Source organism: Podarcis tiliguerta (genome assembly GCF_965153285.1).
Source record: "Podarcis tiliguerta genome assembly, chromosome: 8".
Lineage (NCBI taxonomy): Eukaryota > Metazoa > Chordata > Lepidosauria > Squamata > Lacertidae > Podarcis > Podarcis tiliguerta.
In genome coordinates, this window is record NC_139541.1 from 55,961,533 (window position 1) to 55,987,809 (window position 26,277).

General features: G+C 48.3%; 1 protein-coding gene across 1 annotated transcript; it reads right to left on the reverse strand.

Annotated features, from left to right (window-relative positions):
- Positions 1-298: 298 nt before the first annotated feature.
- On the reverse strand, positions 299-21,092 carry LOC310683324 (uncharacterized protein). Its single transcript, XM_083453184.1, has 4 exons — positions 20,963-21,092; positions 17,758-18,012; positions 9,458-9,565; positions 299-490 (listed from the first exon to the last, which is right to left on the reverse strand). The coding sequence occupies exons 1-3, from the start codon at positions 21,010-21,012 to the stop codon at positions 9,499-9,501; spliced, it is 372 nt and encodes a 123-aa protein (XP_083309310.1). The 5' UTR covers positions 21,013-21,092; the 3' UTR covers positions 299-490; positions 9,458-9,498.
- Positions 21,093-26,277: the final 5,185 nt, after the last annotated feature.

The following is a 26,277-nucleotide window of genomic DNA, read 5'->3' on the forward strand; positions in this document are numbered from 1 at the left end:
CCACCGGAGCGGTACCTATTTATCTACTTGTACTTTGACATGCTTTCGAACTGCTAGGTTGGCAGGAGCAGGGACCGAGCAACGGGAGCTCACCCCATCGCGGGGATTTGAACCACCGACCTTCTGATCGGCAAGCCCTAGGCTCTGTGGTTTAATCCACAGCGCCACCCATGTCCCTGCTAAAGTGGTATAAGAGTGCTTTAAATGTACAGTCAGCACAAGGCTCTAGCAGTTGGCTCTTGTTTAACTACACAGGCTGCTCCCAGTTAGGAAAGAAGAAGCAGAGGGGGAAAGCGAAGATGTTCCAATCATTTTATTAGAGCTACAAATAACACAGAGCCAGGCAGGGCCCGGGGAGAAAGAACAGCATCAAATGAGAAGCATCGTCCGTAGCAGAAAAGGTTGAAGCATGAAATCCAAGGAATTACCAAAGAATCCAGGCAAGCAAATTAGGTGGGTACAGCAGGGTGCTTTGGAGTCCACCTTGAAGCTGAAACAGGAAAAAGAAGAAAAAGCCAAGTCAGTTCCAACTGTTGCCAACTGTGCCAGTATTTTCCCCCATATCCGCTCCAGTTTGGCATAACATTGGAGCCTTTAAACGACAATGGTTGCTTTGAAAATCATGACACTAAAAAAAAAAAAAAAGGAACAAAAGTCTGGAACCTCTGTTTGTCTTGCCAGCTGAAATTTTAACTTCACTCAAAGAGAATGTGAAGGTATGAACAGTACTTCCTTCACAAAATAGCTTGAATCTGTATTAAGTGCACTTCAGTGGCGACACGGTCCTATCTTCAGCCCCTCCCTCCTCCATCCCTGGGAGAATCTCCTTTAAAGTGGGCTCTATGGTCTGATCCATCGCTGCCAAGCCCTTCCTCAAGCTCTCTTGTACCTGGCCCAATCCAGATCAGGGAGAGACCTGAATGCAAAGATGGTTCCTCCAGGCAGTGAGAGCAGGCTTGCAAAAGAAACGGCTCACTGTCCCTTTAAGCCCCCATCCTCTGTCTGATGGGGCTCCGATGAATGGGGAATTGAGTGAGCCAGTGGCAGCTGTTCTGCTTGGAACGGCCTGAGACATTTCCTTTGTGCTGCGGACATGTGGTCTGGCAGTGCTGAGCGAGAGGGAGGGGCTCCACTAGGAGAGCACTGGGGTTATGCGGCCTTTCGTGTGTAGATGCGCCTACGTGTTTTAAATGCGCAGGCACTGCTGCCCCTTTTTAAATTTTGCACTTTTCTGGAAATAGGTGCCTTTGCAAATGCCCACTCATGCATTTGTATGTATGGGGCTTTGCATGTAAGCAACATGTGTATCTTGAGGGGGTTTCAGGAATGCATTTGCAGCTGCATCAATGCAGACACCGATGCGCACAAACACACCCAGCGGCTGGTTCCTATTAACAGAAGTGCTGTGTTTGGAAAGAGACCAGGAGTCCTTAACAAGCTCCAATCCCGGGATACGATGCTGATTAATAACTATCACCATTACAGGGCTTCTTGTTGGTAGCACAGGAGATGCTGGGGCTCAAAGGTCTCTGCTGTTCCTCATTATTATGGCTGACCCCACACATCTCCTCTTCTCTTGCCCTAATCCTCCTGGATGTGATGATTCCTTTGGATATCCTTAGGCAGCGTTCAAAAGTACTGTGGAAGGCATAAGGACTAGAAACTTGATTCTCCTGAAGCTGGATTCTACACACAAGGCCACCTTTAATACTTTGTTGTTGTTGCTCTCTGGCAGCAGTGTAGCAGACATCCAGCTCTGCTTGTTTATGCTGATAGGGATCAATGCATTTAATCCCCTCCCAGCTTTCTCATGCACTCCTCCACTTTTCAGTGCATCCTTGGCTCTTTTCAAGGCTTGGTCTCCCAGGCACAGCTAGGAATGTCGGTCTCTGGAGTCACACTGCAGCTGCCAGTGCCCCAGAGGCAGGGTAGAATTTCAGGCTGGGGACAAGCTACATGAGCCTCGCCTTCTCCTCAAGTGCCTGATCCAGGATTTTACAGCATTTCTCACAGATGAGGAGGAAGGACATTACGTCAGCGGCTGTGCACTCTCACACACGCTAAACGTAGCAGTTCCTGCTGGAAGGGCAGTTCACAACCCTTGCGATCACAGCATTTAACCCTGCCTTAGTCCAAGCCAGATTCTGGCTGCTATGAACGGCAAAATATATACATGCCCCACTTCTAAGACTGAACTCACAATTCAGTTCTTACTGGCTAAAATGAGAGGTGCTGAAGCCTGAAGCTGCCAAGTTCCCAATTTCTAATAATGTGAAAAAGGAAGGTGAACTCTGTACATGCTCAGAGGCTTTCAAATGGGGCTTGCACAAAATAATTTCTCAATGAGTTGTGCTGCAGGTTCGCGGTGGTAATGGGGAAGTGTTTGGGTGTTCCACCTTAGGCAGCAAAATTACTTGCACCAGCCCTGCTTGAAAATGCAGAAAGTGCAACAAGAAGACTCGAAGTTAAACTGAAATCGGCTTGCAATCTCATGATTTCCCAAACTTCTTCTCTGGATTTTATAAGGTATCCTAAAGGTGGATTCATTAACACTTTTCACATGTCCTGAATAATGCTGTTCACTCCATACTGCTGTGTACTTTGCCAGGGTGTCAGCAAGCAGGCTTTGGGGGGGGGGGGGATGCTTATCACCTAGGATTTGAGCAAATATTTGCTTCTCTGCAGGAGCCAGGATATGCAGCTCCTGTCTGCAGCCTCTGCATGAGCAACCAGTGGTACAGAGAGCATGCTATTATTTGAGAGACCAGAATAGATCAGAACACAGACTAAATAGAGAGCCTAGGAGTCCCTGTTTCATAGAACCATAAAATCATAGACTCATAGCATTGGAAGGATACCAATGGATCATCTAGTTCACCCCCTGCAATGCAGGAATCACAGGTGTCACTGCTTATGTTTTTTTTAAGGCATTGGCTGCTGAGCTTGGAAGCTTCATTTACGGTGTTCCAGCCCAGGGACTTGAGGAAAACAGCACAAATGATACCTCTGAGCATGTGTAGAGTACCTTTCCTTTATTGCTAGTTCCCATAAGGCAGGAAATTGACAACAAAGAGCCTACCTGTACTAGGTTTGAAGGAATTGCTGTTAAGATCCTGATCCACAGACTGTGAGGTCTCTGGCCTGAATCTCACATCTGCCCCAAACACAGCAGGTGATCTTTCACCCAGTTCTTTCTTAGCTGCACTTCTGCAATATGGGGGTAATACTGACCTACCTTGCAGTTCATGATGAATGAAACCATGCATGCGAAGCTTTCTGAACTTTCTTATGTTGCTCTAGACAACATTTGTGTCACTATTATGAAGTGGCCTTGTGGCCCCTCTGCTTCAGCATTCAGCCTCCCTTTAGGGGGGTCACAGCCCACTTCAACTTCCTTTCATTCATTTGTGGTCTTGAGGCCACAGCTGCTGTTGGGTGGAGAAGGGGGCACAGGAAAGCTCTCTCCCAGCAGTCAAGGAAGAGGGGCCTGGCTGGTTGGTGGCTTCCGACGGGGGCGGAGGAAGCCGAGGAAGGAAACGGAAGCTGCTTTCCTCGGGGCTGACGCGCTTTGGCATGGCTGAGCCAGAAATGCGCTCACAGCTCAGTTGCGCCAAGCATTGCAGCCCCGTGAGTCCCCCTTCCTGACCGGAAGCCAGGAACAGAGCTGGGCTGGCCTCTGCTTCTGAGGGGCATGTCTGCACTGGCTGCATTTTGCCATCCCAAGCTTGTGGGGTGAGTCACCCTCTGAGTCACCAAGCCATCTCACCTAGTCCCTGCTTAGTGTAAAGCGGGGGGGGGGGGGAGAGAAACTGTTGACACAGTAAGTAAAACAAGATTGGCACACTCTGAACTGGATGGACAACCGTCAGGAAAGACGGGGTCAAAACAAGGAGTGGATTCCGGGGCAGAGAAACTGGACTCTTTGTTCACATGCACTATGGGCCACAAGGGTCTCTAACATAGGCAGTGCTGTCTCCCGCTCAGTGTGGTTGTGGAATCTGCTGCCCAGAGCGAAGGGGGAGGTGAGGCAGTGGCTGCTCCTTCCTGGATCCGTCCTCCTTGGTGCTGTGCCAGGCTGCAATGAGGATGCCTCCCCGCTTCCATCCTCACCCTGAAACAGGCTAAGCAGTGCCCCCCTTTACTTCTAACGCTTCCCTCCTGCCCAGCGGGCAACTTGGTGATGCCCAGAGGGAGGGAGGATGCACAGCGCTGCTGCTCCTTGCCATTGCAGATCACTTGCTGGCCTGAGCGGGCAAGCGGAAGATGCCAGCTGGGATAACTTCCACCGCCGCCACTGCTCTCTCCTGCTTAAGAGGATTATGTACTTTGAACTTAGGAAAAACACAGGCATGGTGTAAAGTGCCTGATGAAGCCACTCTCTGTACACATCAGAAAAACACTTGGGAAGTCCCCAGCTGAGTCATAATAAGCATCCTGGATGATCTTAGGCAAGCAACCATCTCTATTCCACAAACTGTTCCACTTTGGGGATGTTCTCTTGGCACCAACTGGTCATCCTTCAATGCCAGGCAAATACAACTGTGGGGGGCGGGCATTTGGGCAGCACATGATATTATTAAATCTGCTTTTAATATGCTTTGGTAATTGCATTATTGTTTACTGGCTTGTAAATCACTCTAGAACTTTTCCGTGGGAAGTAGTATACAGTGGTACCTTGGGTTACAGATGCTTCAGGTTACAGACTCCACTAACCCAGAAATAGTATCTTGAGTTAAGAACTTTGCTTCAGGATGAGAACAGAAATCGCACAGAAGTGGCGCGGCAGCAGTGGGAGGCCCTATTAGCTAAAGTGGTACCTCAGGTTAAGAACAGTTTCAGGTTAAGAACGGACCTCCAGAACGAATTAAGTTCTTAACCTGAGGTACCACTGTACAGTATACATGGAATAACCCTAGCCCTAACCCTGGTTTCATTCCTCATGTCTATAACAAAATAGCAATGACCAAGTTTGTTCAGAGTTGTTGTGACTGAGGCAGCCTTCCTCATTGTGGTGCTTTTCAAGTGTCTTGGGACTAACTCCCATCAGCCTCAGCCAGCATGGCCAATGAGCAGGGATGCTTGGAGCTGTAGTTCAGCAGCATCTGCAGGACCACAGGCCTCCCACCCTGGCTGCATACACACTACTGCCTTTAAAAGACCATCTGAAGCATATCCTTTTCCTCTAAGAATTCTGGGCACTGTCATTTCTTAAGGCTGCTGAGAGTTGGAACTCTGTGAGGAGTAAATGACAGTACCCAGAATTCTTTGAGGGTAAGAATGTGCTTCAAAAGTGCTTTCAAGGTATTGCATGTATGTAGCCTTACTATTCTAAGCAGGACAGAATCACAACAACTGCTGGGGTGGGTGGAAGTTGGGAGTCCAACAGCACCTGAGGGTCCTCATGGGCTCCTCATCCCTGCATTAGATTTTAAAAAATAGGCTACTTAAACAAGTAAACATGGAATTAATATGTAGTTTATTAGCAGCTGCAAAATTATCACCTCCTGACCTCTGCCCTGAGAATTCTCCATTAGAGCTCAGTGTGCTCACCAAGCTACAATCTCCAGGAAGCTTTGGGGAAGTCACGGCATTAAATTAAATTATAGAAGTGTGCAGTGCTCTGAAAGGAATAGGGCGATGTGGCAAAAGCAACAGAGAGAAGTTGACTGGGTGATGGGATGTGAAGAGTGGAGGCCCAGTTTCCTCCTAGCAAGTTCCCTCACTGCTGTTGTTTACACTACGGAGCCTGTCCCCCACACCCAGATGTAACCAGTTTGCTAGAGCCATCCCTTACTCTCTCCCAAAATCTGGAGGACTAAACAAGCGAGAGAGGGCAGGGCAGAGAGAGGATACCCGCCAAAGCCGCTGGCGGTGTGTAATGATTTTAGGATGAGGACAGCGGCAAAGGAAGTGGGGAATAAATCAAAGCGCTGCATTGGCACAGGACCCTCACAGGCAGGAAACTGACGAGAGGGGAAGGAAGAGGGACAGATTGAGGTCAGGAAAGCAGCTTGAAACATTCCAAGGTCAGCAGGAAGGCCTGGGAATCCAAGCGGAGATGGGGAAGAGGAAGTAATGAGGAGGAATGGGCCAGGGGGCCAGCAGGCCCTTATCTCTCTGAGCCACGCATGTGCTCCAGGTTAGCGGGGGTGGGGGGATGAAGCTGGAGGTCTGGCAGTGGACCAAGGCAAGTTCCACAAGGGCAGACAGGAAGCTGTCACTTAATATAAGATGTGGGTAATGAAGGCCATTTAAGAGCATATATAAGAATATAAGATGGGTCTGCTGGATCAGGCCAAGGGCCCATCTAGTCCAGCATCCTGTTCTCACAGGGGCCAACTAAGCGCTTATGGGATGCCTGCAAGCGAGACATGAGCACAGCAGCCACTCTGCCCATCTGCGATCCTCTGCAACTAGTAGTCAGAGGCACAGAGGCAGACTTGCTTTGGGTCTTTCCCAACTAGCGACCAGGTCATGGGTTCTTGCCCATAAGCCTACAAGGGTGTTCTGTTCACAACAGTCAAAAGAGCATAGATGCATGGACAGGAAAAGAAAAATTATGAGCGAACCACTTTTTAATATCAATTTTAAATATGTGCTCACGTGCTATTTCACCCCCAAAAAATCATGGTTTTTTGTTTGTTTTTTAAAAGTAGGCACAAAAGTATTAGCAGATATTTTTAAAAGCGGAGGAGGGACATGCTTCAAAAATGGTGTCAACCTTGGGGCACTGTTTTTAAAAATATTTTTAAATTTTTATGTTTCTCTTAAGTGCTCCTCATGGATATTTGAATACTTAATGTGTGCGCGTGCAGAACAGATGCTTTAGGGCAAACTAAACAATCCATTTTAAAATTAAACTAAAATAAATTATCATGCTGACAAAATGGTGCTGAATGGAACCTTATGAGTCAAGGAAGTGGAAGTGGTCTGTGGATTTTCCTGGATTTGGAAAATCTAAGTAACTACCAGCCAGTTGCCAGTCTCCCCTTCTTGGGCAAGGTTCTTGAGCAGGTGGTCTGATTGGAGGAAACTGATTTTCTAGATCCATTTCAATCAGGGTTTAGGCCTGGTTTGGGCACAGAAACTGATTTGATTGCCCTTACGACAACCTCTGTCAGAAAGAGAGAGGCGAAATGTGTCCCTGTTAATTCTTCTCAACTTCTCAGAGGCTTTCTGTACCATTGACCATGGTATCCTCCTGGAGCAGCTGTTTGAATTAGGGGTTGGTGGCACCAGTGAGGGGTGTGGCCTAGGGAAAGGAGGTACAGCCTTTGCAGTCTCCAGAGGGCAAGGAGGAGAGAACATGGGATCATAGCAAGCTTTCTCAAACCGAGGTCCTGGGATAGCTCAGCTGGTAGAGCACGAGACTCTTAATCTCAGGGTTGTGGGTTTGAGCCCCACTTTGGGTGAAAGACTCCTGCAATGCAGGGGGTTGGATGAGATGATCCCTGTGGTAGCTTCCAACTCTTCTGGGATTCTGTTCTACCTAGCTCTGTTCTGCCTACACGGACTGGCAGCAGCTCTTCAGGATTTCAGGCAGAGGTCTCCCAACCCTACCTGGGACCTTCTGCATGCAAAGCAGATGCTCTGCTACTGAGCTGCGGCCCATCCCTGGCCGGGGGGGGGGGGGGGATGATGTTCCCTGCCTGTGTCCCTATCTCCATCAGGCCTGAGGTAACCCACTCCTGCAGTAGGCCGATATTTTCATGCACTGCTTTGGGGGGCTTCTCGAGGGAGGCATGTGATTGACAGCTGCTAGCACATGGGGTGTCTCGGTGGCTGGTTAGATCTAGCAGGGCTCTGCTTCTGCGTCATGGACCTCTCCCACCAGCAACGGTGAGGGCAAACACGCCTTTCAGCCTGCTGTCTGTTAGCCAGCCCAGGCCTCTCTCTCCCATCCGCCAGGCCTGTGCATCTGTGTGAGAGAGCGGCAAAGCCCGCCGCACCTGCTCTGCCTTTGCTCCCTCCCTCCACCAGCTCCCAGCAGGTGCAGCTCCAAGGGAGGAACGATCAAACATAGCGATGGTGGGTGGCACAAGTGTAAAATAACAGTGTGGCAAAAGTGGTGTTGGTGGGGAGAGGGGAGGGGAGGGAGGGGAGGGGAAGGAGGTCCGGCTGAGCATAATGCAGCCATTCATAAGCTGCGACAGTAAGCATGCAGGGCCTAACAGCTGCTGGCGCATGGCGCATGGCATGGCGATGACCTGCGAGGGACTCCCTGGATTGCTCCAGGGTTGCTTAAGAAGGAGGAGACTGGGGGCAGGGGTTGGGGTTGGACGGTGATGGTTATGCTCCTGTTTTAGTTTTACTTTTTTATGTATAGGTGTTTGTTTTTGTATTCTGAAACTATTATGAGCTGCCTTGAAAGGGCTTTTTGGCCCTGAAATAGGGCATTAAAAAGAAAAGAAAAAAAAGAAAGTATACTCTCTCTCTCTCTGGGAGTGTTTTAGAATATGAACTGCATGTTTGGTTTGAGAACAAAAGAGATTGAAAGAGAAGAGGAAAGAAGGCTTTTTAGAAATGTTTCTGAATGTTTTAATTAGCTGATTTTAACTGTTTTATTATTTTCGTAAAACACTTTGAGTTGTGTTTGTTTTAAACAACCAAGTGGTGTGTAAATTTTGTTTAAAAAGTAAATAAAAACTCTGCCAATTTTTGTTGCCAAATCTTCTGAAATATGAACCAATCATGGAGCGGATGTGCATAATTTGGGGTTGGATACCAGGAAGGGTGTGTTTGTGTGACAAATATCTGGCCTGTTACAAAGCATGCTTTCCCTGAAGGGTCCAGGAAGAGACTCACCCTGCAAACTCCAGAATGCCCCCTTGTGTTTCATACAACTTAGCCTGGGAAAACTCTCCTCATCAGATGCGTTGCTCAGCATCACAAAGACAGAATAAATCTGATCTTCTTGTCAGTGCTTGATTATGGCCAAAAAGATAGAGGAACTTTAAAAAGGAAATGTGCAAAATTCATCCTTCATACCGTTCTATAAACCACAGCTGGGGGGGGGGCGTGGGACGTGATTTCACAAAAGGTAAGAGGGCTCTTTGCCCTGGCAGATTCACAAAAGTTACAAATTCCAGCTCTCTCTCTCTCTCTCTCTCTATATATATATATATATGGTTGTTTTCTTTGAGGTTGTTTTAATGGTTTGAATTGAGATGCTATTGTGGTTTTACATCTTCTCTCTGTTATCTGCCTCATTAATTCCTGTAATTATGGAGCAGAACGTGAATGTTCTGGGTAGGTAGGTAGGTCTGTGCATATTCTTGAATGTTCATATACAAAGGAAGGGCCCCTTTCCACCTTCACAGCAGCCAGCAGGTGGAAGAGGTGGCTCCGTCCCCTTTGACCTCCCAGTTCTCCCAGGCAATTTACACCAGAGATTTCTCTGGCACCATCTGTTCCCTGGTGTGTGTTATAATTGAATTTGGAGGCGTTCGCTACTTACCTCTGAGTGCATGGCCCTGGGGCCAGAGTTCAGAAGTTCAGCTACAGGAAGTGGCGTTCTCTCTTGCCCAGGTAATAATGGTTCAGGTGCTGCCAGCGCTTTGTCCATCTGCAAAAGAGATATCATGCTAGATCAGGCCTAGGCTGCCAAATGACAGGGAGAGACTGTCCTGTCCTGCTCCTAGTGCCTTGGCCAGGGCTTGTATCCATGCTGTGAAAAACTCCAGCGACTGTAAAAGGTCCAGGAGCAGAGTCCAGTAGAAATGTTGACAACCTTATCCCCATAAGGCTGAGGTAATTAAACAGAAATTTGAGGGTAAGAGGGACTATGCATGGTGTGCGTGGTGAATGATCCTGATTTTGGACATTCCCCCCCCCCCCCATAAGCTTTGGATACCTTCTAGCAACAGAAATCAAGTGAATTAAACCAGTCCGAAGCAGAGCTGATAAGCTGGGCCAGGCTTCCTCAACCTCTGCCCTCCAGATGTTTTTGGCCTACAACTCCCATGATCCCTAGCTAGCAAGACCAGTGGTCAGGGATGATGGGAACTGTAGTCTCAAAACATCTGGAGGGCTGAGGTTGAGGAAGCGTAAGGTGGGCCATGGGTAGGCAAACTAAGGCCCAGGGGCCGGATCCGGCCCAATCGCCCTCTAAATTCAATCTGCGGACCGTCTGGGAATCAGCATGTTTTTACATGAGTAGAATGTGTCCTTTTATTTAAAATGCATCTCTGGGTTATTTGTGGGCATAGGAATTCGTTCATTCTTTTTTTTCAAAATATAGTCCGGCCCCCCACAAGGTCTGAGGGACAGTGGACCAGCCCCCTGCTGAAAAAGTTTGCTGACCCCTGGCTATGGGCACCTGACAGCCGAGTATGTTTGGCAAAGTGAAACCGCATTGTAGGATGAATAGAATGTGTTATAATGTGTGAGAGAGGAGACGGTGGAAAGGAAGGTGTCCCTGGTGCAGGAGGGAAATGGGAAAAGAAAAAAACCGCCTCAAATTATTCTGTTAAGGAATAAAGCGGAACCAGTTATTCTCCCACACCCCGCTGGTTGAGCACCAGAGCTGCTATATGAGCTCCGCTTATTTTCTGCCTGTCCTTTTGAGGGTGTTTTGATATTCAAAGTCAGTGGTGTGCCTGAGTAATTTAATTATTTGAGTGAAGACTGAGTAATCACGTATTCTGGAGAAAGTGACTAGTAATGTAGGTTACAAGGTTCAGTCTTCAGCCAGGAATAGAATGGATTATGCAAGCGCAAGAGAAGACGGGTGAGGCCCAAGCAATTAACACTGAGACCCGCAAGTGGTGAGAATGAAGCCACCTTTGAATGGCTGTTGCTGGGAATCCAGATCTGGACAGAGTGGCACAAAGGCTGCCTTTTCATGACACACTGATGGCCTCTTAATTCGGTTTGTGCTTAAACCAACACACGGTTAAGTCTCAACTACCCAAATGAGCATTTAGAGAGCCAGTGTGGTGTAGTGGTTAAGAGAGATAGACTCGTAATCTGGGGAACCGGGTTTGCGTCTCTGCTCCTCCACATGCAGCTGCTGGGTGACCTTGGGCCAGTCACACTTCTTTGTAGTCTCTCAGCCCCACTCACCTCACAGAGTGTTTGTTGTGGGGGAGGAAGGGAAAGGAGAATGTTAGCCGCTTTGAGACTCCCTAGGGTAGTGATAAAGCGGGATATCAAATCCAAACTCTTCTTCTTTTTCTTCTTTCTTCCCAAACTTGCTTGGGATCACTGCCATGGCTGCAGCTGTCCGTAGATAAGTGGTCAATTCGCACAAGAATTTCTTCATGTGGTTGTATTCCTCAAGGACACTGATCACATGGCGATAAAGTGTGTCCTTCTTAAAATTGTTTGTGTGCATGAACTGCCCCTTAGATCCAAAATGGACTTTGGACTGGGGTACCCCTTTGTGCTCATCCCTTGAAATAACTGCAGGGTTAAATGGTTGCTTGCATGAATCGGCCATCACACAGGTCACCCCAGATAGGATTGCCTGGGGCTTGGCTCTTACAATTTTAACTGAGTATGTCCATGAATCTGCCTTTCCCACAGAAACGGGGAACCTGAGGACCAAATTTCCTGAGGGTCACGTGACAGTGGTGAGCAGGGCCAGAGGGAAACATTGGCAGGATAACAGATGTGACTCTTAACTTTTGTACAGTACTGCATTCCAGCCATGCAAAAGCAAGTGGATTGTACACTGACGCCGCCGCTATATCTAGGCAAGCAAAGGGCATGGTCAGAGTTGAAGGACACATTCCAGCCAGGCAAAGCTACTTGAGGAGGGTGCAGAGCAGGGCCCGGGAAGAGTGCCAAGGACCAGATAGAGAAGCCTGGAGGGTCACATTTGATCCCCAGTCCTGCATTTCCCCATCCTTGCCTTAAAGATAAAGCTTGTTGTGAACCTATCTCCCACCCTTCTTGAAATCTCTTTGCTTCCTTTCCTACTGAAATGGTGCCCCCCAAATTGCAAGCAGGTGTGGTGTAGTGGTTAAGAGTGGTAGTCTCGTAATCTGGGGAACCGGGTTCGCGTCTCTGCTCCTCCACATGCAGCTGCTGGGTGACCTTGGGCCAGTCACACTTCTTTGTAGTCTCTCAGCCCCACTCACTTCACAGAGTGTTTGTTGTGGGGGAGGAAGGGAAAGGAGAATGTTAGCCACTTTGAGACTCCTTAAAGGGAGTGAAAGGCGGGATATCAAATACAAACTCTTCTTCTTCTTCTTCTTCTTCTTCTTCTTCTTCTTCTTCTTCTTCTTCAACTAATGGGTTTCGGTCTCGGACCAGGATGAATCACAGAGCTGTTCACCCGAGGAAGAAACAGAAGAGCTGCTTCTTGGTTGCTGGATGGGCTTCCCTCCCTTTCTCTCACGGGAGCTGAAGGCAGTTTAACGAATTCAGTTTCATAACAGGAGAAAGCTTGGAGGTTGTTAAGTATTTATAGGAAGCGTCAGGAGCTGGCTTAGCGAAGTTCCCTCTCTGTTTATGAGTCTCCCCCTCAAGTCCATCTGCTCTCCTTGAGCCACGCCTGGTGCGGTAATTCGGTAAAGAGCCATCTGCTCTCGCAGGCGATCTGTTTGCTCTTGCGTCGCTTTGTGGTGGAAATGGCAGCGGCTGCTGTGGCTACGCCTGTTCCCTTCCCAGGCTGAAGAGCCCGGTGTCTCTTCCCTGTGTGCTCCGTGTCCCAAGGCACACAGCACTGCACAGCTTGCCGAGTTTGATGGAGCGGAGCAGGTGCGCATGGGCCTGGCGCTGAAGGACCAGGCTAAAAATATGCAGCCGGCTTTTATTGCGGTCCAGCGCTGCCAGGCAAGCTCCAAATCTTAGTGTACAAATGTACATCTCCCCACAACCTGCAAAGCCCATTTTCACCTTTAGATGTCAGGCCTTTTGCACATTTTTCAGGGGCTCCCAGGGCCTCTTTTTAAAGTGCACACCTAGAAATGCCGAGTGTGAATTTCATTGGATGTCCGTGAATTCTGGTGTTATGTGGAAGGGGGAAAAACTTTTCTCTCCGTGTGACATGCATAATTTTATAAACTTCTACCATGCCACCTCTTACTTGCATTTTCTCTAAACTAAAAAGCCCCAAATGCTGCCACTTTTCCAAGTGGCAAGCAGTACCTTTGGGCAGCATGAATGGCAGAGAGACAGATGAATCGGATCCCCTGAGGGAGGTTCCCCCTCGATCACTGGCCAGGCAAGAGACTCTCTGCCTGTGGAATGCTGAAAAGAAGGAGCAGCTCTCCCTCCTCAGCCCTGGCTGTGCTATGTGGTCTCCCCTCCCAGTGCCCCCCTCCTCACTGCCTGCTGCTGCTATTTCAAAGGGCAGGTGGCTGTTCACATCTCCCGCTTTGATCTGCTCCCTTCCTTCAACCTGGAGGGACCACCTGCCTCGCTCCTTCATAAAGCTGCTGTTAGTCTCCCTGCTGGCCCAGACTTGGGGGCCTCCCCATCAAGAAAGAGAAAATTCTCCAATTAATGTCATTTTACCTGCCTCAGGAGCTTGACTCCACATGCTCTGTCTGCATCCTGCTGAATCGGCAGGGAGCTAGCACCTCCGGTTGGCTAGCAGGAGCCCCCTGAGGCCTATTTGGCCCTGAAAAGGGATTTTTGGCATCCTCGTGAGGTTTACCGTCAGCCATAGCAATTAAGTGGTACCTCCAAGTGCTGCAGCACTATACCTTTGAGGACTAGATGCTGGAGAAAAGCCATAGACACTTCCCTGCCTGCAAGCTTCCACAGGGCTCACCTGGCCAGCCACTGCTCTTGGTAAACCTTCCTAGATAGCTCAGTTGGTTAGAGTGTGGTGCTGACAGCGCCAAGGTTACAGGTTCAACCCTCGTATGGGACAGCAGCTGCATAGTCCTGCATTGCAGGGGGTTGGACTAGATGATCCTCAGGGTCCCTTCCAACCCTACAATTCTATGATGATTCCTTTGTGCTGCATCTGCTTAACCACAAGCTTAACATGAGTCAACAGTGTAATGCAGCACTAAAAAAAGTTAATGCTATTTCTAGGCTGTATCAAGACGTATAGTGTCCAGATCAAGGGAAGTAATAGTTCCACTCTATTCTGCCTTGGTCAGACCACACGTAGAGTGCTGTGTCCAGGTCTGGGCATCACAATTTAAGAAGTATATTGACAAGTTATAAGGTGTGCAGAGGAGGGAGACCAAGATGATCAAGGGTCTGGAAAGCTAGGCTTATGAGGAACGGTTGAAGGAGCTGGGTATGTTTAGGATGGAAAAGAGGAGACTGAGGCGAGATATGACAGCCATCTTCAAATATCTAAAGGGCTGTCACATGGAAGATGGAGCAAGCTTGTTTTCTCCTGCTCTGGATGGCAGGACACGAACCAGAGGCTTCAAGTTACAAGAAAGGAGATTCTGACTAAACATATGGAAAAACTTCCTGAAAGTAAGAGCTGTTTCACATTGGAGTGGACAGTGGAAGGCGGTGGGCTCTCTTTTCTTGGAGGTTTTTAGGCAGAGGTTTGATGGCCATCTGATCAAGTTGAAACTCCTTAATTTGCAGGGGATGAACTCGATGACCCTCTGAGTCCCTTCCAACTCTACAATTCTGTGATTCCATGATTTTACAAGGCAGCAAGTCCACATGGCACCCCTTACCCAGGTTGCTATACTCCTAGAATCAGTGCCTTTTTTCGGGGGGGGGACGCAGAGGTATGCATATCCCTAAGTCTCCAGGTTTGCCTCCCAACCGCCTGGTGGCAAAGGGAGGTCTTTAATCTCCAGGTGAGCAAGAACACCTTCCTTACCTAGACTCCCTAAGTAGGTGAGAAGGAATGATTCCTTCACTTCAGCTGAACTTGGGAACACCCCTTAATTTCCGACTGTTGACATATTTGCTCATTTGTCACATTTTGTATTTTTTGTTTGGTTTGATGTGTCATGCTTAATGCCATCCATGCCCCCAGGTCTCAGGTATGGGCCCTAGCAGCTCAGGATCTAGGATGCTCCTGACGTGACAATCTTAAGCCCACTGCTACCACCTCCACAGTGGCTGCTTTGAGGCACAGCCTTGTGGGGGTGTTCTCCTGTGGCAGAGCATGCAACTCAACCTGGGTTTGAGCCCCACATTGGGCAAAACATTCCTGCATTGCAGGGGTTGACTAATGACTCTGGTGGTCCCTTCCAACTCCACAATTCTATGGCTCTATGAATGGGGAGCCAGTTTTTTTGCAAGCAGTGTTAGGAAGAGGCACCCAGGAAAAAATCCTGGCAGGTGGCGTGCCTTGGGTCAGGTTGTTCTACCTCCCACCCGGAGGTTCTTGCCTCCTGCCTCCTCTGGGCTGTCAATGGCGTGCTCCACAGCGACTGGGCCACCAGGCTCTCTGGGTACCTCTCTTCAGCTTTCTCTCACTCCTACTCTACCCCATCCTCTTTCTGGACCTGGCAGCTTCTCAAGTCTCCATGAAAGGCGGGACAGATGGAGACAGCAGAGGAGCTCATCTGGGGCCAGGAAGCATGAAAGCAGCAGCAGCAGCAGCAGCAGCAGCAGGAAGAGGCCAAGGCTCCTGTTATGGGGGGCAGGAAGACAGAGGAGAGCAGGAAAAAGCAGAAAAAGGGGGAGACCCAAAAAATAAGAGAGCAGCAAACAAGCGGGCAAGGGAGGGTGTGGTAGTATGGACTGAAGGCCAGAGCAAGAAGGGGCAGAAAAGCACTTAGAAAGACCAGAGGAGAGGGCTGAGAAGGTAGAGGGGGCCCACCTGGCTTTTCCCTTGGGCTCCACAGCCCTGCCAACCAGCAGTCGGGCCGGCCACCTGTCAATGGGGGCTTTCTTATTAGCTCATTTTCTTTCCTGCCATTTTTGAGTTCTGGTGGCAAAGGGATCAGGAATGATCAAACAAACCCCAATACCTCCTCACACTGGCCCTCATACTCATGTAAGGGGACAAGCACCTCTCACTCTCCTGGGTGAAAAAATGAAAAAAAATTAAATGAAAGAAAGGCGAGGATAAGAATGGGGGAATAAGGGGGGGGGATTAGGTGGGATGGGAACAGACACGCCAGGCAGACTTTGAAGGCAAGGTACAAACTCATTTCAATATATTCTGACAGGCTGGTTTAAAAAGCATTTCCTGTTGATTAAGCATCAGGTTTCTAATTGTTTGATCAATCAATTTAAAAGTCATTTTGCACATGATCAACACATCATGTCTTTTTTGAAATGTGGAAAGAATGTTGAATAAAGTCATGGCTGATTGTTCTAGAAGAAAAGGCCATTCTGAATACTTTTGGATGGTGAACAAGGGTGCCTATAACCCTCAGTGCCACCTACTGAAATTGGCTCCCAGAGACCAGTGGATTCAGACTTCCATTGCTTGATCTGCCAATTAAGCTTGGCTCCCACTTCTGTTTACCTGAAATACAGATCTGTCAATCCATAATTTGAGGAGCCCTTCTGAGCCCTGGGAGTGACATTTCTGTTTGCTTGTTTGTAAAATGCTAAATCTCTGGATGACTGATGCTAAGATGAAATGTGAGACGCACATTTACAGCATAATTCAATGTTTTAATTCCTTGTTTTCTCCTGCACGCATTTTCATGGGAAGAGAGGAGGAGAATACATCTGATCCTCCAGAATGATCTCTGATTATCTCCTTTCCACAGTGAAACACCCCCATGAAAGATAGAGTCCATTCAGCACTTCAGGCTGAAACCTCAGCCAGGGGCCAGGAAATGTACAAAGCACAGTGCAATGCAATCTCTCCTTTGAAGACTGGCTGTGCTTTACTAATATCTCTGTTTGCTTGTGGGCACGTATGTCTGGACCGACTCCTATATGTGCTCTTCTTTCAGGAGGTTTCAGTTCTTTCCCATGGGAGGACACAGAGATGCAACACCTCCTCCTCCAATCTGGAGGCAACAGGATCAGTCCAGCAAAGACAAAACTTCTCCCAGGTAACCATCCTGGCAGAATATTAAAAGGCAAGCCTTGCTCTGGCCAATGACACACGAGCTAAGAGCATGACATCACCAGGACAAACACTCATTGGCTTAAAGACCATGGAAGGCAGGATGCGGTTACCCAGCAACTGCTAAGAGCTAATTAACACTTTAGTGGGGTGGCTGGCATTAAAACAGGCAAGGAGAGAGGGATGGAGCTCCATTCTTGCAATGGAGCGATTGCCAGGAGTCGGAACCCCACAAAAACGGTGTGTTGGAGTGGGGGTGGGGAGCATATCTGTCTTTTTGCTGTGGCACTGCTTGTATCTGAAAGAGCCTTCCCTCAAGTCCTGTCCACCTTGGCTTTTAAATACTCAGAAACGATCGTTTTTGTACCCCTTCCCTGCTCTGTCACAAATACAACCTCTCATCCTGCTTGTTGTAATTCATCTCTAAAGGGGTAGCATTTTGGGGGGTGGGATGTGTGCGCACGTTTATCTCTCTTGTGTGTTGATAGCCGGGAGACCACAGTACTAAACAGGATCGGAAGGGAATTATTTGACCAGCACAGACTTCCCTAACCTGGCGCCCTCCAGATGTTTCGGAGCACAACAGCCAACTGCAATTGGCTGGGGCTGGGGGGAGTTGTAGTCTTAAACATCTGGAGGGTGCCAGGTTATGGAGCGGTGGGCTAGCTGCTTGCCCCCTTTGACTGTTTCCCAGAGCAAGTGATACAGGAAGAGTCATTTCAACAAGTGGGCAACTTGAAAGCCACCAAACTCATCCCGGGAGAAATCTAACCCCGATGGGAATGAATGATGCAGACTGGTGGCCAAGAGCTCAGTTACAATGCTCCCCTGTGCTCCATACTCACATGAGCTTGTGCCTGTATTGGCCTGCATTTGGCGTGTGAACGGACTCCACTTCTGAAACGCCAGTGTTCCCAGGGAGGATCAAGAGCCGCTTGGTGGGGGTGTGCCACGCGCTGCCAGCTGGGTAGCGCCTCTGGGGGCTGATCCAGTAATCCTGCAGGCCACGGTGGCTGGAGTAGTGAGCAGGGTGCAGGCTGACCAGCCTCTTCCAGGGCATCTCCACTATGACCCGGCGAGGAGAAGGCACCCGTGGCCTCCTGCAGCAACAAGAGTGGAAGAGATGCTTTCTTCAGTTAGACGTTGCCGAGAGGCATTAATTAAATTGCTATCACTTACATAGAATACAGGGTTGCATCTGGCTTAGCTTTACTCTGAGTACTCCTGTTGAAATTTATGGGCAAGGCTTGGTCCTGTTCATTAATTTCAATGAACTGGACCAAGCCTGGAGACTGTGGCCAAGTGAGCTGTGTGTGCTTCCTTGCTCAGTCTGCTGCCCAGGTGTGGCTCCCTGGGGCAGTCCTCCTCCTTCTCTCGTTTCTTAAGCTTCTCTCTCTCTTATTTTTAGACATAATTTTTATTAAATTTTCTGTTTTACACATTCATTTAAACAACCTTAAAATGTCAGTGACTTCCCTTCTTCTCTTTCCATGGTTCATTTTGCATATCATAAATCCCTGCATATTTTACATAAACTAAACCATTCAGTATTCCATTATTACATCCAACAAAACTTATTTACACTGTTGAATTTATCTTAATGCTGCCAGCGTTTTCAAATGTACACAATTCCCCCCCATATATTCAATAAACATTTCCCAATCTTCTTTAAATGTATGTTTTTCTTGTTCTCTTATTCTATATGTTAGGTCTGCAGGCTGCGCATATTCTGTCACTTTAAGTTGCCATTCTTCTTTAATTGGGACCGCGCTCGTTTTCCATTTTTGGGCTAACAAAACATGAGCCGCAGTGGTGGCATACATAAATAACCTTTTTTGACACCTGGGAATTTGTGTCTGAATTATCCCCAACAAAAAGGACTCTGGGTTTTTTTGGGTTTTTTCTTTTGAAAAGCACTTCTAATTTTTTTTTTCCAATTCATTCTCTCTCATTAAACCAGACAGCCCATCAAACAGGGAACTCTTTCAAATACAGAGGACTAGATCGTTCACTTGGTTAAAGCACGGTGCTGATAATGTCAACGTTGCAAGTTTGATCCCCATATGAGACGGCTGCATATTCCTGCTCTTGCTGGGGTTGGAGTAGATGATCCTCAGGGTCCCTTCCAACTCTATGATTCTATGACTGTTCTCTGTAAAGTAGGGTGCCTGGCCACCAGACTTCACACACATTGGAACTGTCACAGAGGCATCATGTGCAATGACCACAGCGCTCCAAGGACAGATCTCGTATGTAAGGGAGGATGGGGTGGTGGCAGCAGCAGCAATGGGGAAATCTGGTCCCTCTGACTATACACCGGTCTCATTGCTAGAAATATTTTTGTCAAAAGAATATTGTGCCTGCCCAAGGTGGCATTTTCATACACATCAGCTTAAGGGAGGAAATGAAATAATGTCATTTAAACAAGAATAGTATACATCTCCCCAGAGAGGGGAAGGCTGTGCCTGGGTGACCTTCAAGGCCTCTCCTGCTCTCCCTTCTTATAGGTCTTTCTCTTTAAACTGGACTTGGTTCATCCTTCAAACAGGGGACACTTTAAAATAGCAGACTGACCTCTGTAAAACGCCAACCTTGCCAACAGTCCCTACTTATACACAGACTGCCTGGCCCACTAAATTACTACAGCCAGCTCAGAACAAGGGGGAAAGGCCAGTGGCAGAACAAGCCGATCGGGCGCATGGGATGGCGTGTGTGCTCTGCACCCAGGGGCAGAGCCAGCCGTCTGTGGGGGTGGGGCCAGCTGACTGTGGGGGTGGGGCCAGCTGGGGCAGGACACTCTGTGGGGCCTCTGAGGAGTCTGCGGGCGTACTGTTTGGGGCAGTGTGGAGCCTGCGGGCACCCAAGTCACTGCGTCACTCCTAGGAGAGATGCGTGGCTCAGGCATGCTGCAGGCCCCGCGGTGAGTGCTGTCCAACATTTTGTCACCCCCCTCAATGGTGACACCCTGGGCGGACCACTCCCACCACACACCCCTTCCTCCACCCCTGGGAAAGGCTTCTCTCCAAAGAGTACCTCTCATTTTAGAAATTTGCTACAATGCTCCAGATTCTGTAACTTATTGTTTTCTATCCCTGGAAATGTATAAAGACAACTTTGTGGGGGCAGGTGGATAGTAGTGGCTGGAAGAGCCCCCAAGGTGGTGGCTCAGCAAAGATGCTAGAAATACAGGTTTTAAAACAATGGCAATGATTTAAAATCAAAATAGCACAGTTGTAAAGATGCACAGTCAGCCACAAGTCCAAGGCAGAATTTGACCAGAGTGGAACTGCTTCCACATACCCTGAAGACCTATTGGAATAAGATGTTAAACATAAGAGCCTAAGAAGAGACGGCTGGATCAGACCAATGGCCCATCTAGCCCTGCATCCTGTTCTCACAGTAGCCAACCAGATGCCTGTGGGAATTCAAGCACTAAGGTATTCACCCCTCCTGTGGTTTCCAGCAACTAGTATTCAGAAGCCTTGCTACCTCCAGTTGTGAAGGCAGAGCACAGCCATCACGGCCACTAACCATCCATGTTCATTACCATCTGTTTTTCTTTCTTTTCTTTTTTTAAATGCAAGGCTGGGCCAAAATATTTGGCTGCTGTTAACTCTTCTCAAACAGTCTGAATATCCAGCTTCTGACTGAATATGGCTGTTCCACTAAGCAAAGGCACTTCTGCCTTCTCCTGTATTCTCAGCTTACCCTCCCATGTTTTGCTGTGTCTGCAGCAGGGACCTTGTTTATTTTCTCCACCTAAGACCTCCCTAACCTGGCTCCCCCCAAAAGCTTTGGGCTACATGCAACTCCCACCACCCCTAAGCAAAACAGTAGTCCAAAACAACTGGTGGTGGTTGTAGGTACAGCTAAAAATTCAAAATAGGCTTAGGAGAAAGAAAAAGGCTGGCAAGGGACTTTTTCTGGCAATTAGGTCCAAGGCAAAAGACTCCAGCGAGGGTGTTTTGTGGAGTCTGCCGCCCCCATTCAGATTAGTGGGTCCAGCCACCCTCCCTCTGCCCCAATGATAAGCATAACAAGGATACATACCGAGCAAGGATATAATTCACCACAAAGAGGGCTGTTTCAGGAAACATCATTTTCCTGCTTATCTGCTGGTAGTTCTTGAGATACAATCAAACCTCCTATCCTTCAATGACTCCCAAGTCCAGGTTGTAACCTATCTTTAAATGCACTGGACAGGACTTCAAGAATAGCCGCTGCCTCTGGGGTCTGGCCTCGTGTTGTTTGAAAGGCTATACTCCCTCAGGTCTCAGGCCCCACAGCCAGGAGAGAGGAATCTACCCAGCTCTGAAGGCAGAGGAGCCCTGAGAAGTGGATGGTGTGTATCACCATCAGAAGAAGAAGAAGAAGAAGAGTTTGGATTTGATATCCCACCTTTCACTCCCTTTAAGGAGTCTCAAAGCGGCTAACATTCTCCTTTCCCTTCCTCCCCCACAACAAACACTCTGTGAGGTGAGTGGGGCTGAGAGACTTCATAGAAGTGTGACTGGCCCAAGGTCACCCAGCAGCTGCATGTGGAGGAGCGGAGACGCGAACCCAGTTCCCCCGATTACGAGACTACCGCTCTTAACCACTACACCACACTGGTTCTCAGGTGCGGATATAGCTAAGTTCACTCTGTTTCTCTGAGCAAGGAGAAGTTCCAGGGGACACAGCCCTCCTCTGCTGTTGCTCCAGACCTAAGCAACCCGTGTTCAGGCACCTAGGGTTGCCTGACCCCAGGTCTGGCCTGCAGTCTCCTGGTTTGCCTGGCCTGTCCAGGTGGCAGGTTGAGGGCTTGAATGGTGGGTGAGAGTGCCTTTAATCATATATATTTTTTTAAAAAAAATACTAATAAGGCCCAGGCATGCAGATTACACGCTTCAGCCCAGAATGTGAAAGGTAAAGGGACCATTAGGTCCAGTCGTGACCGACTCTGGGGTTGCGGTGCTCATATCGCTTTCTTGGCCGAGGGAGCCGGCGTATAGCTTCTGGGTCATGTGGCCAGCAGGACTAAGCCGCTTCTGGAGAACCAGAGCAGCACACGGAAACGCCGTTTACCTTCCCGCCGGAGCAGTACCTATTTATCTACTTGCACTTTGACGTCCTTTCAAACTGCTAGGTGGGCAGGAGCTGGGACCGAGCAACGGGAGCTCACTCCATCGCAGGAATTCGAACCGCCGACCTTCTGATCGGCAAGTCCCTGGCTGCAAATTGTTCCATACAGTGAGTGCATGGTGGGGGGAGGTCTTTTCTCCCCCACTCCTCTCTTCCAGTTAAACTTCTTCTCCAGGTCCTGCCACATGACTTCACCAGGAGATGCCCTAATGACATCACCAGGGACTGCCCCTTGGTGTCATGTCAGATCTGGGCCCTGAAAATTTTGGATCTGGAATGCTCTTGACCTGGCAACGCTCTCTATACCGGAAGATGCCAAAGAGCCACTGTGACTAGAAGCCGCTGATAATTCTCCCCACTAAACTAGCACAGCTGATTCATTCACACCCAGATTCTATTCCTCTGAACCAAGAAGTTTGTGGCTGAAATCTCACAGCTATGAACTCAATGGGTATCCTTAGGCCAGGCCCTGATTTCTCAACCTCAGCCTTCCAGCAGCAATATGATGATGATTAATTCTGTAGTAGTAATAATAATAATAATAATAATAATGACTACCTTATAGGGCTGTTGTGAGATAATGTAGGCTAAGTGCTTTGAACACTCAAAATGTGCTATAATGCCAAGTATTATTACTTTTCTGCCCCAAGTGGCTACATGATGAGACTTGAGAAGTATGCTCCAGATTCCTTTTCCAAGGTCACTTCAGGCTTGTGGGATCTACTGTGTTTTTTACTTAGAAGTTCCACCAACTGGATCCTTGGTGCAATACATGTAACACACTCAGCATTAAAGAATTCTGAGCCCAGAAGTCATCCCAGAACTGAATGGAGTTCAAAGCCCACTCCTGGTTCTGGTTTATTGATTTCAGCAGCTTTGGCACACAGTGGAGGGGGGATTTTGTTCCTAGCACTGCTGCCAGAAATTCTTACCAATCTATTTCAAATCACCCAGAGATTTCCCAGAAGATCCATGCTCTGCCTAAAGCATTGCTTGGGTTGCTTGTGCAGCTGAGAAAACTGACCTTGCCGGACCACGCCAACACCTTTCCCGCTGCTCAAAGAACCTGCGAGGGGGTGTCTCCTGGTCCCTCCTTCCCTGCTGTCCCCTCCTTCCACAGCCAGGTGCCTGTCTCTCCCTACTCTCAGATGCATGCAGGCTGGCTCCTAGCTACCCCAGGTTGGGCACAGGTGCAGGATTAGCAGTAATTGGCTGCACTTTGAGGTCCATAACCTCCCTCTGATTACCTGCAGCAAACTTGCACCTGCCATTCAGCCACTAATCCATGGGATTAGAGGGACCCCAGCAGATGGCTGGCAGCCAAAGATGCCCCATTTACTTCTCCAGCAGTGCCTTCTCCATGGGAAGATGACGATGCCCAGTCTTTATTGAGCATTTATTCTGATTCGTTTGCAGGATGACAATGAGCATCCATCTTGCAGTCACCCTGAATTGTTTGGATTCAGGTGGGGCTGATGGGAGTCAAGCAAATGACTGGAGGGACATGGGTTGTCCCCATCCCTGCTGTAGGTCCAGGGAGATGGTGGGGGGAGAGAGAGTCCCTTGCACAACTACTGTTCTAGAAATGGAGAATAAAAGGCAACGGCCACATCTCTCCAGAGTCACCATCTCAAATTGGCTTAAAATATTTCGACGACTTGCTGAAATCTTAATATGGAACGTGGAGAGGGTTGGGCTAAGAATAACAATACATCTTCAAATGAAAGTGTGCCACTGCTGTTCACATTATTATTGGACAGATAGATAAGTATAAACATGAAGCTATGTTTACTGCACTCCTGAGAAAATATGTTGACTAGCGGGCTAAAAGGCAGTAGATGGCCTCATTTTTGTTAAGTTACTGTATAAAAAGGAGCAAGGGGAGTCTTGGGTGGTGGCTCCTCCAGACAACCTGCTTATTGAGTGCTTGTCTGGATCTGCATTGCCCAAAGTTTACATGCCCAGTCTCTATTGAGCATCCATTCTGATTTGTTTCTGGGGCAGTTACCTATATGACAATGAGTATTCATCTTGATTTGCCTGTGGGGAATTTACACTTCTCCCCAATCAATGGATGTGGCACAATGGGTCATTGCATCTGGCTGTTAACAGAAGGTCGGTGGTTTGAGGCCCCCGAAAGACCACTGTGAGCAGGATTCCTGCATTGTAGGTGGCTGGACGAGATGACCCTTGGGATCCCTTCCAACTCTACTATGATTCTATGATTTGTTCGTCCCACGTGTTTCCCCAGCACTTTCCAAACTGCAAAAAGTCTTGTGTGTGTATTTGTTTTGCCAGGTCGACAGGATGTTTTAACTCATCCTAATTGCACAAACCTAAATGTTCCACTATGGACAAAATATTGAGTCTGGTGGCACTCTGGGCCTGTGCTTGGCCCTGTATCTCATAATGAGCACTCAACACCTAATTATTTGCCCTCTGCTGGGGTCCCCGCCATCCCAATGCTCTGCAACCATCACCCCAACCTTCCCCAACTTGGTGCCCTGCAGATGTTTGTGACAACAACCCAGCAATGCTGGATGGGGCTGATGGGAGTTGTAGTCTGAAACATCTGGAGGGCACCAGGTTGGGGAAGGTTACACTTGAACTCCTTGGGTCCTTGGCTGCCCTTTCCAGCTCCTCACACTGGGACTCCTTTCATCTTCCCCAACACTTGCTCAGCTTTCCCTTTGGCCCCTGCCTGGATTGGTGCACTGCTAAGAAAGTGGAAGACTCCTCCTTTCCTCGGCAGCAGCTGCCCTGAACGCCCCCTCCTAGCACCAAAAGTGCAGCTCCAGGCCGCTATGCAGGGAGCCTGACGCTGCAGATCCTTCTTCCTTTGGCATTTACACAATTTGGGACCCTCTGAAGTTATCTGGTAATGAAAATGAAACTGGGAGGGGATTCCCCAAAGGGAGCCCCCCCCAACCTCCCATCCGGAGGCAACCGCAAAAGCTGGAACTGGGGCAGTTTTCAGTAAAACAGCTGAGCAACTGAAGGGAAAACCCAGTAAAAGGAAACTGGAGCCCAAGCAGAAGAGGAAGGGGGAAACCCCTTTTTCGGAAATCCAGCGATCAAGTTGCATTTCCTCTTCTGGGTTGCAGGGAATCCTCTTGCGCAGCACAGCCTCCAAGGGCAGGGCCACCTTGGCCAGGCTTTGTTCAGGCCAGCCAGGCCTCAATCCCATCGTCCATTTTCAGGAATAACAGTTATGCTTTCTACATCCATGCTAGGCCTCAGCCCCGGCATTGGCAGGGGGTGCTGCGTCTGAGTTCTGGGCATGGCTTGGCTGCCGCTGAAACAGCCTTGAAGTCTGTGATAAAGGACCCTGATATCCTAGTTTTCACACGTATAGGAATCTTCTTTTGTGAGGGAACATTTCCTTAGATGATCCTGTAACTTGCAGAACTGCCTGTCACACTGACTCCGTTAGTCCAGGTATCAAACTCTCGCTTGCAGTCTGAAGTGGGGCAGTCGAGGGCTTTGCCACATTTGAGGATTGTTTTGCTCTTAATCCACTTTTCTACCATTCGCAAAAAGGATATTGTACAGTTTGCGCAGTTTTCAGGTTTTGTACAAATCTGAGGGATCAAATACACAAACACACATGCGCGCACGCGCACACACACACACACACAAGCTCTTGGCATGCCTTGACTAGCACACTTGGAAAAGAAGTGAAAGCAATGATAAATTCTCAGCATACTCTTGTCTGATTGTGTTGCAATATATCTGGTGTAGATATTTTTAATCTGGTTTGCTTGTGTCATTTTCTGATTTTGTGCGATTTGGAGGGAATTGACCCACCCACCCCAAAATTGAAACAAATTGTCTGTGACCCTGAGTGGTGTGGTTTGGAGCCCAATTTCCCTCAATTTAGTGGATTATTTCCATATCCCCAAATTTACAGAGGGAAAGAATAAAGACTGGTGTTGTTTGAAGATAACGTCATCCATACCTGCTTCAAAAATTCAGGTTGGCCTCACACTGTCCTTAATCGAGCATTTTGTGTACGGACTGTTTTGAAAATTCAGTTTTTCCATGGCTGTCTCCCCTTTATTTATCAGAAATATCTCTGCCTCTAACTCCACCTCTAACCCCGTCTCCATGGAAACCGCTCCTACCTGATAAACTGAGCATGTGCAATGGAATCATTGCACAGATGAAGTTATGTTAAAAATTTGTACTTTTCTGTTTAAAATGAGGATTTATTTATATAAATCATATACATTTTAACAAGATAA

What these genes read in the sequence shown, in the direction of transcription:
- LOC310683324 (XM_083453184.1), bottom strand. Translation starts at nt 21,012, where the DNA reads ATGATGTTTCCTGAAACAGCCCTCTTTGTGGTGAATTATATCCTTGCT. An exon ending in GTGAATTATATCCTTGCTCG is followed by an intron (nt 18,013 to 20,962) that starts GTATGTATCCTT and finishes TTGTTGCTGCAG; the next exon opens with GAGGCCACGGGTGCCTTCTC. An exon ending in CAATACAGGCACAAGCTCAT is followed by an intron (nt 9,566 to 17,757) that starts GTGAGTATGGAG and finishes TCTCTTTTGCAG; the next exon opens with ATGGACAAAGCGCTGGCAGC.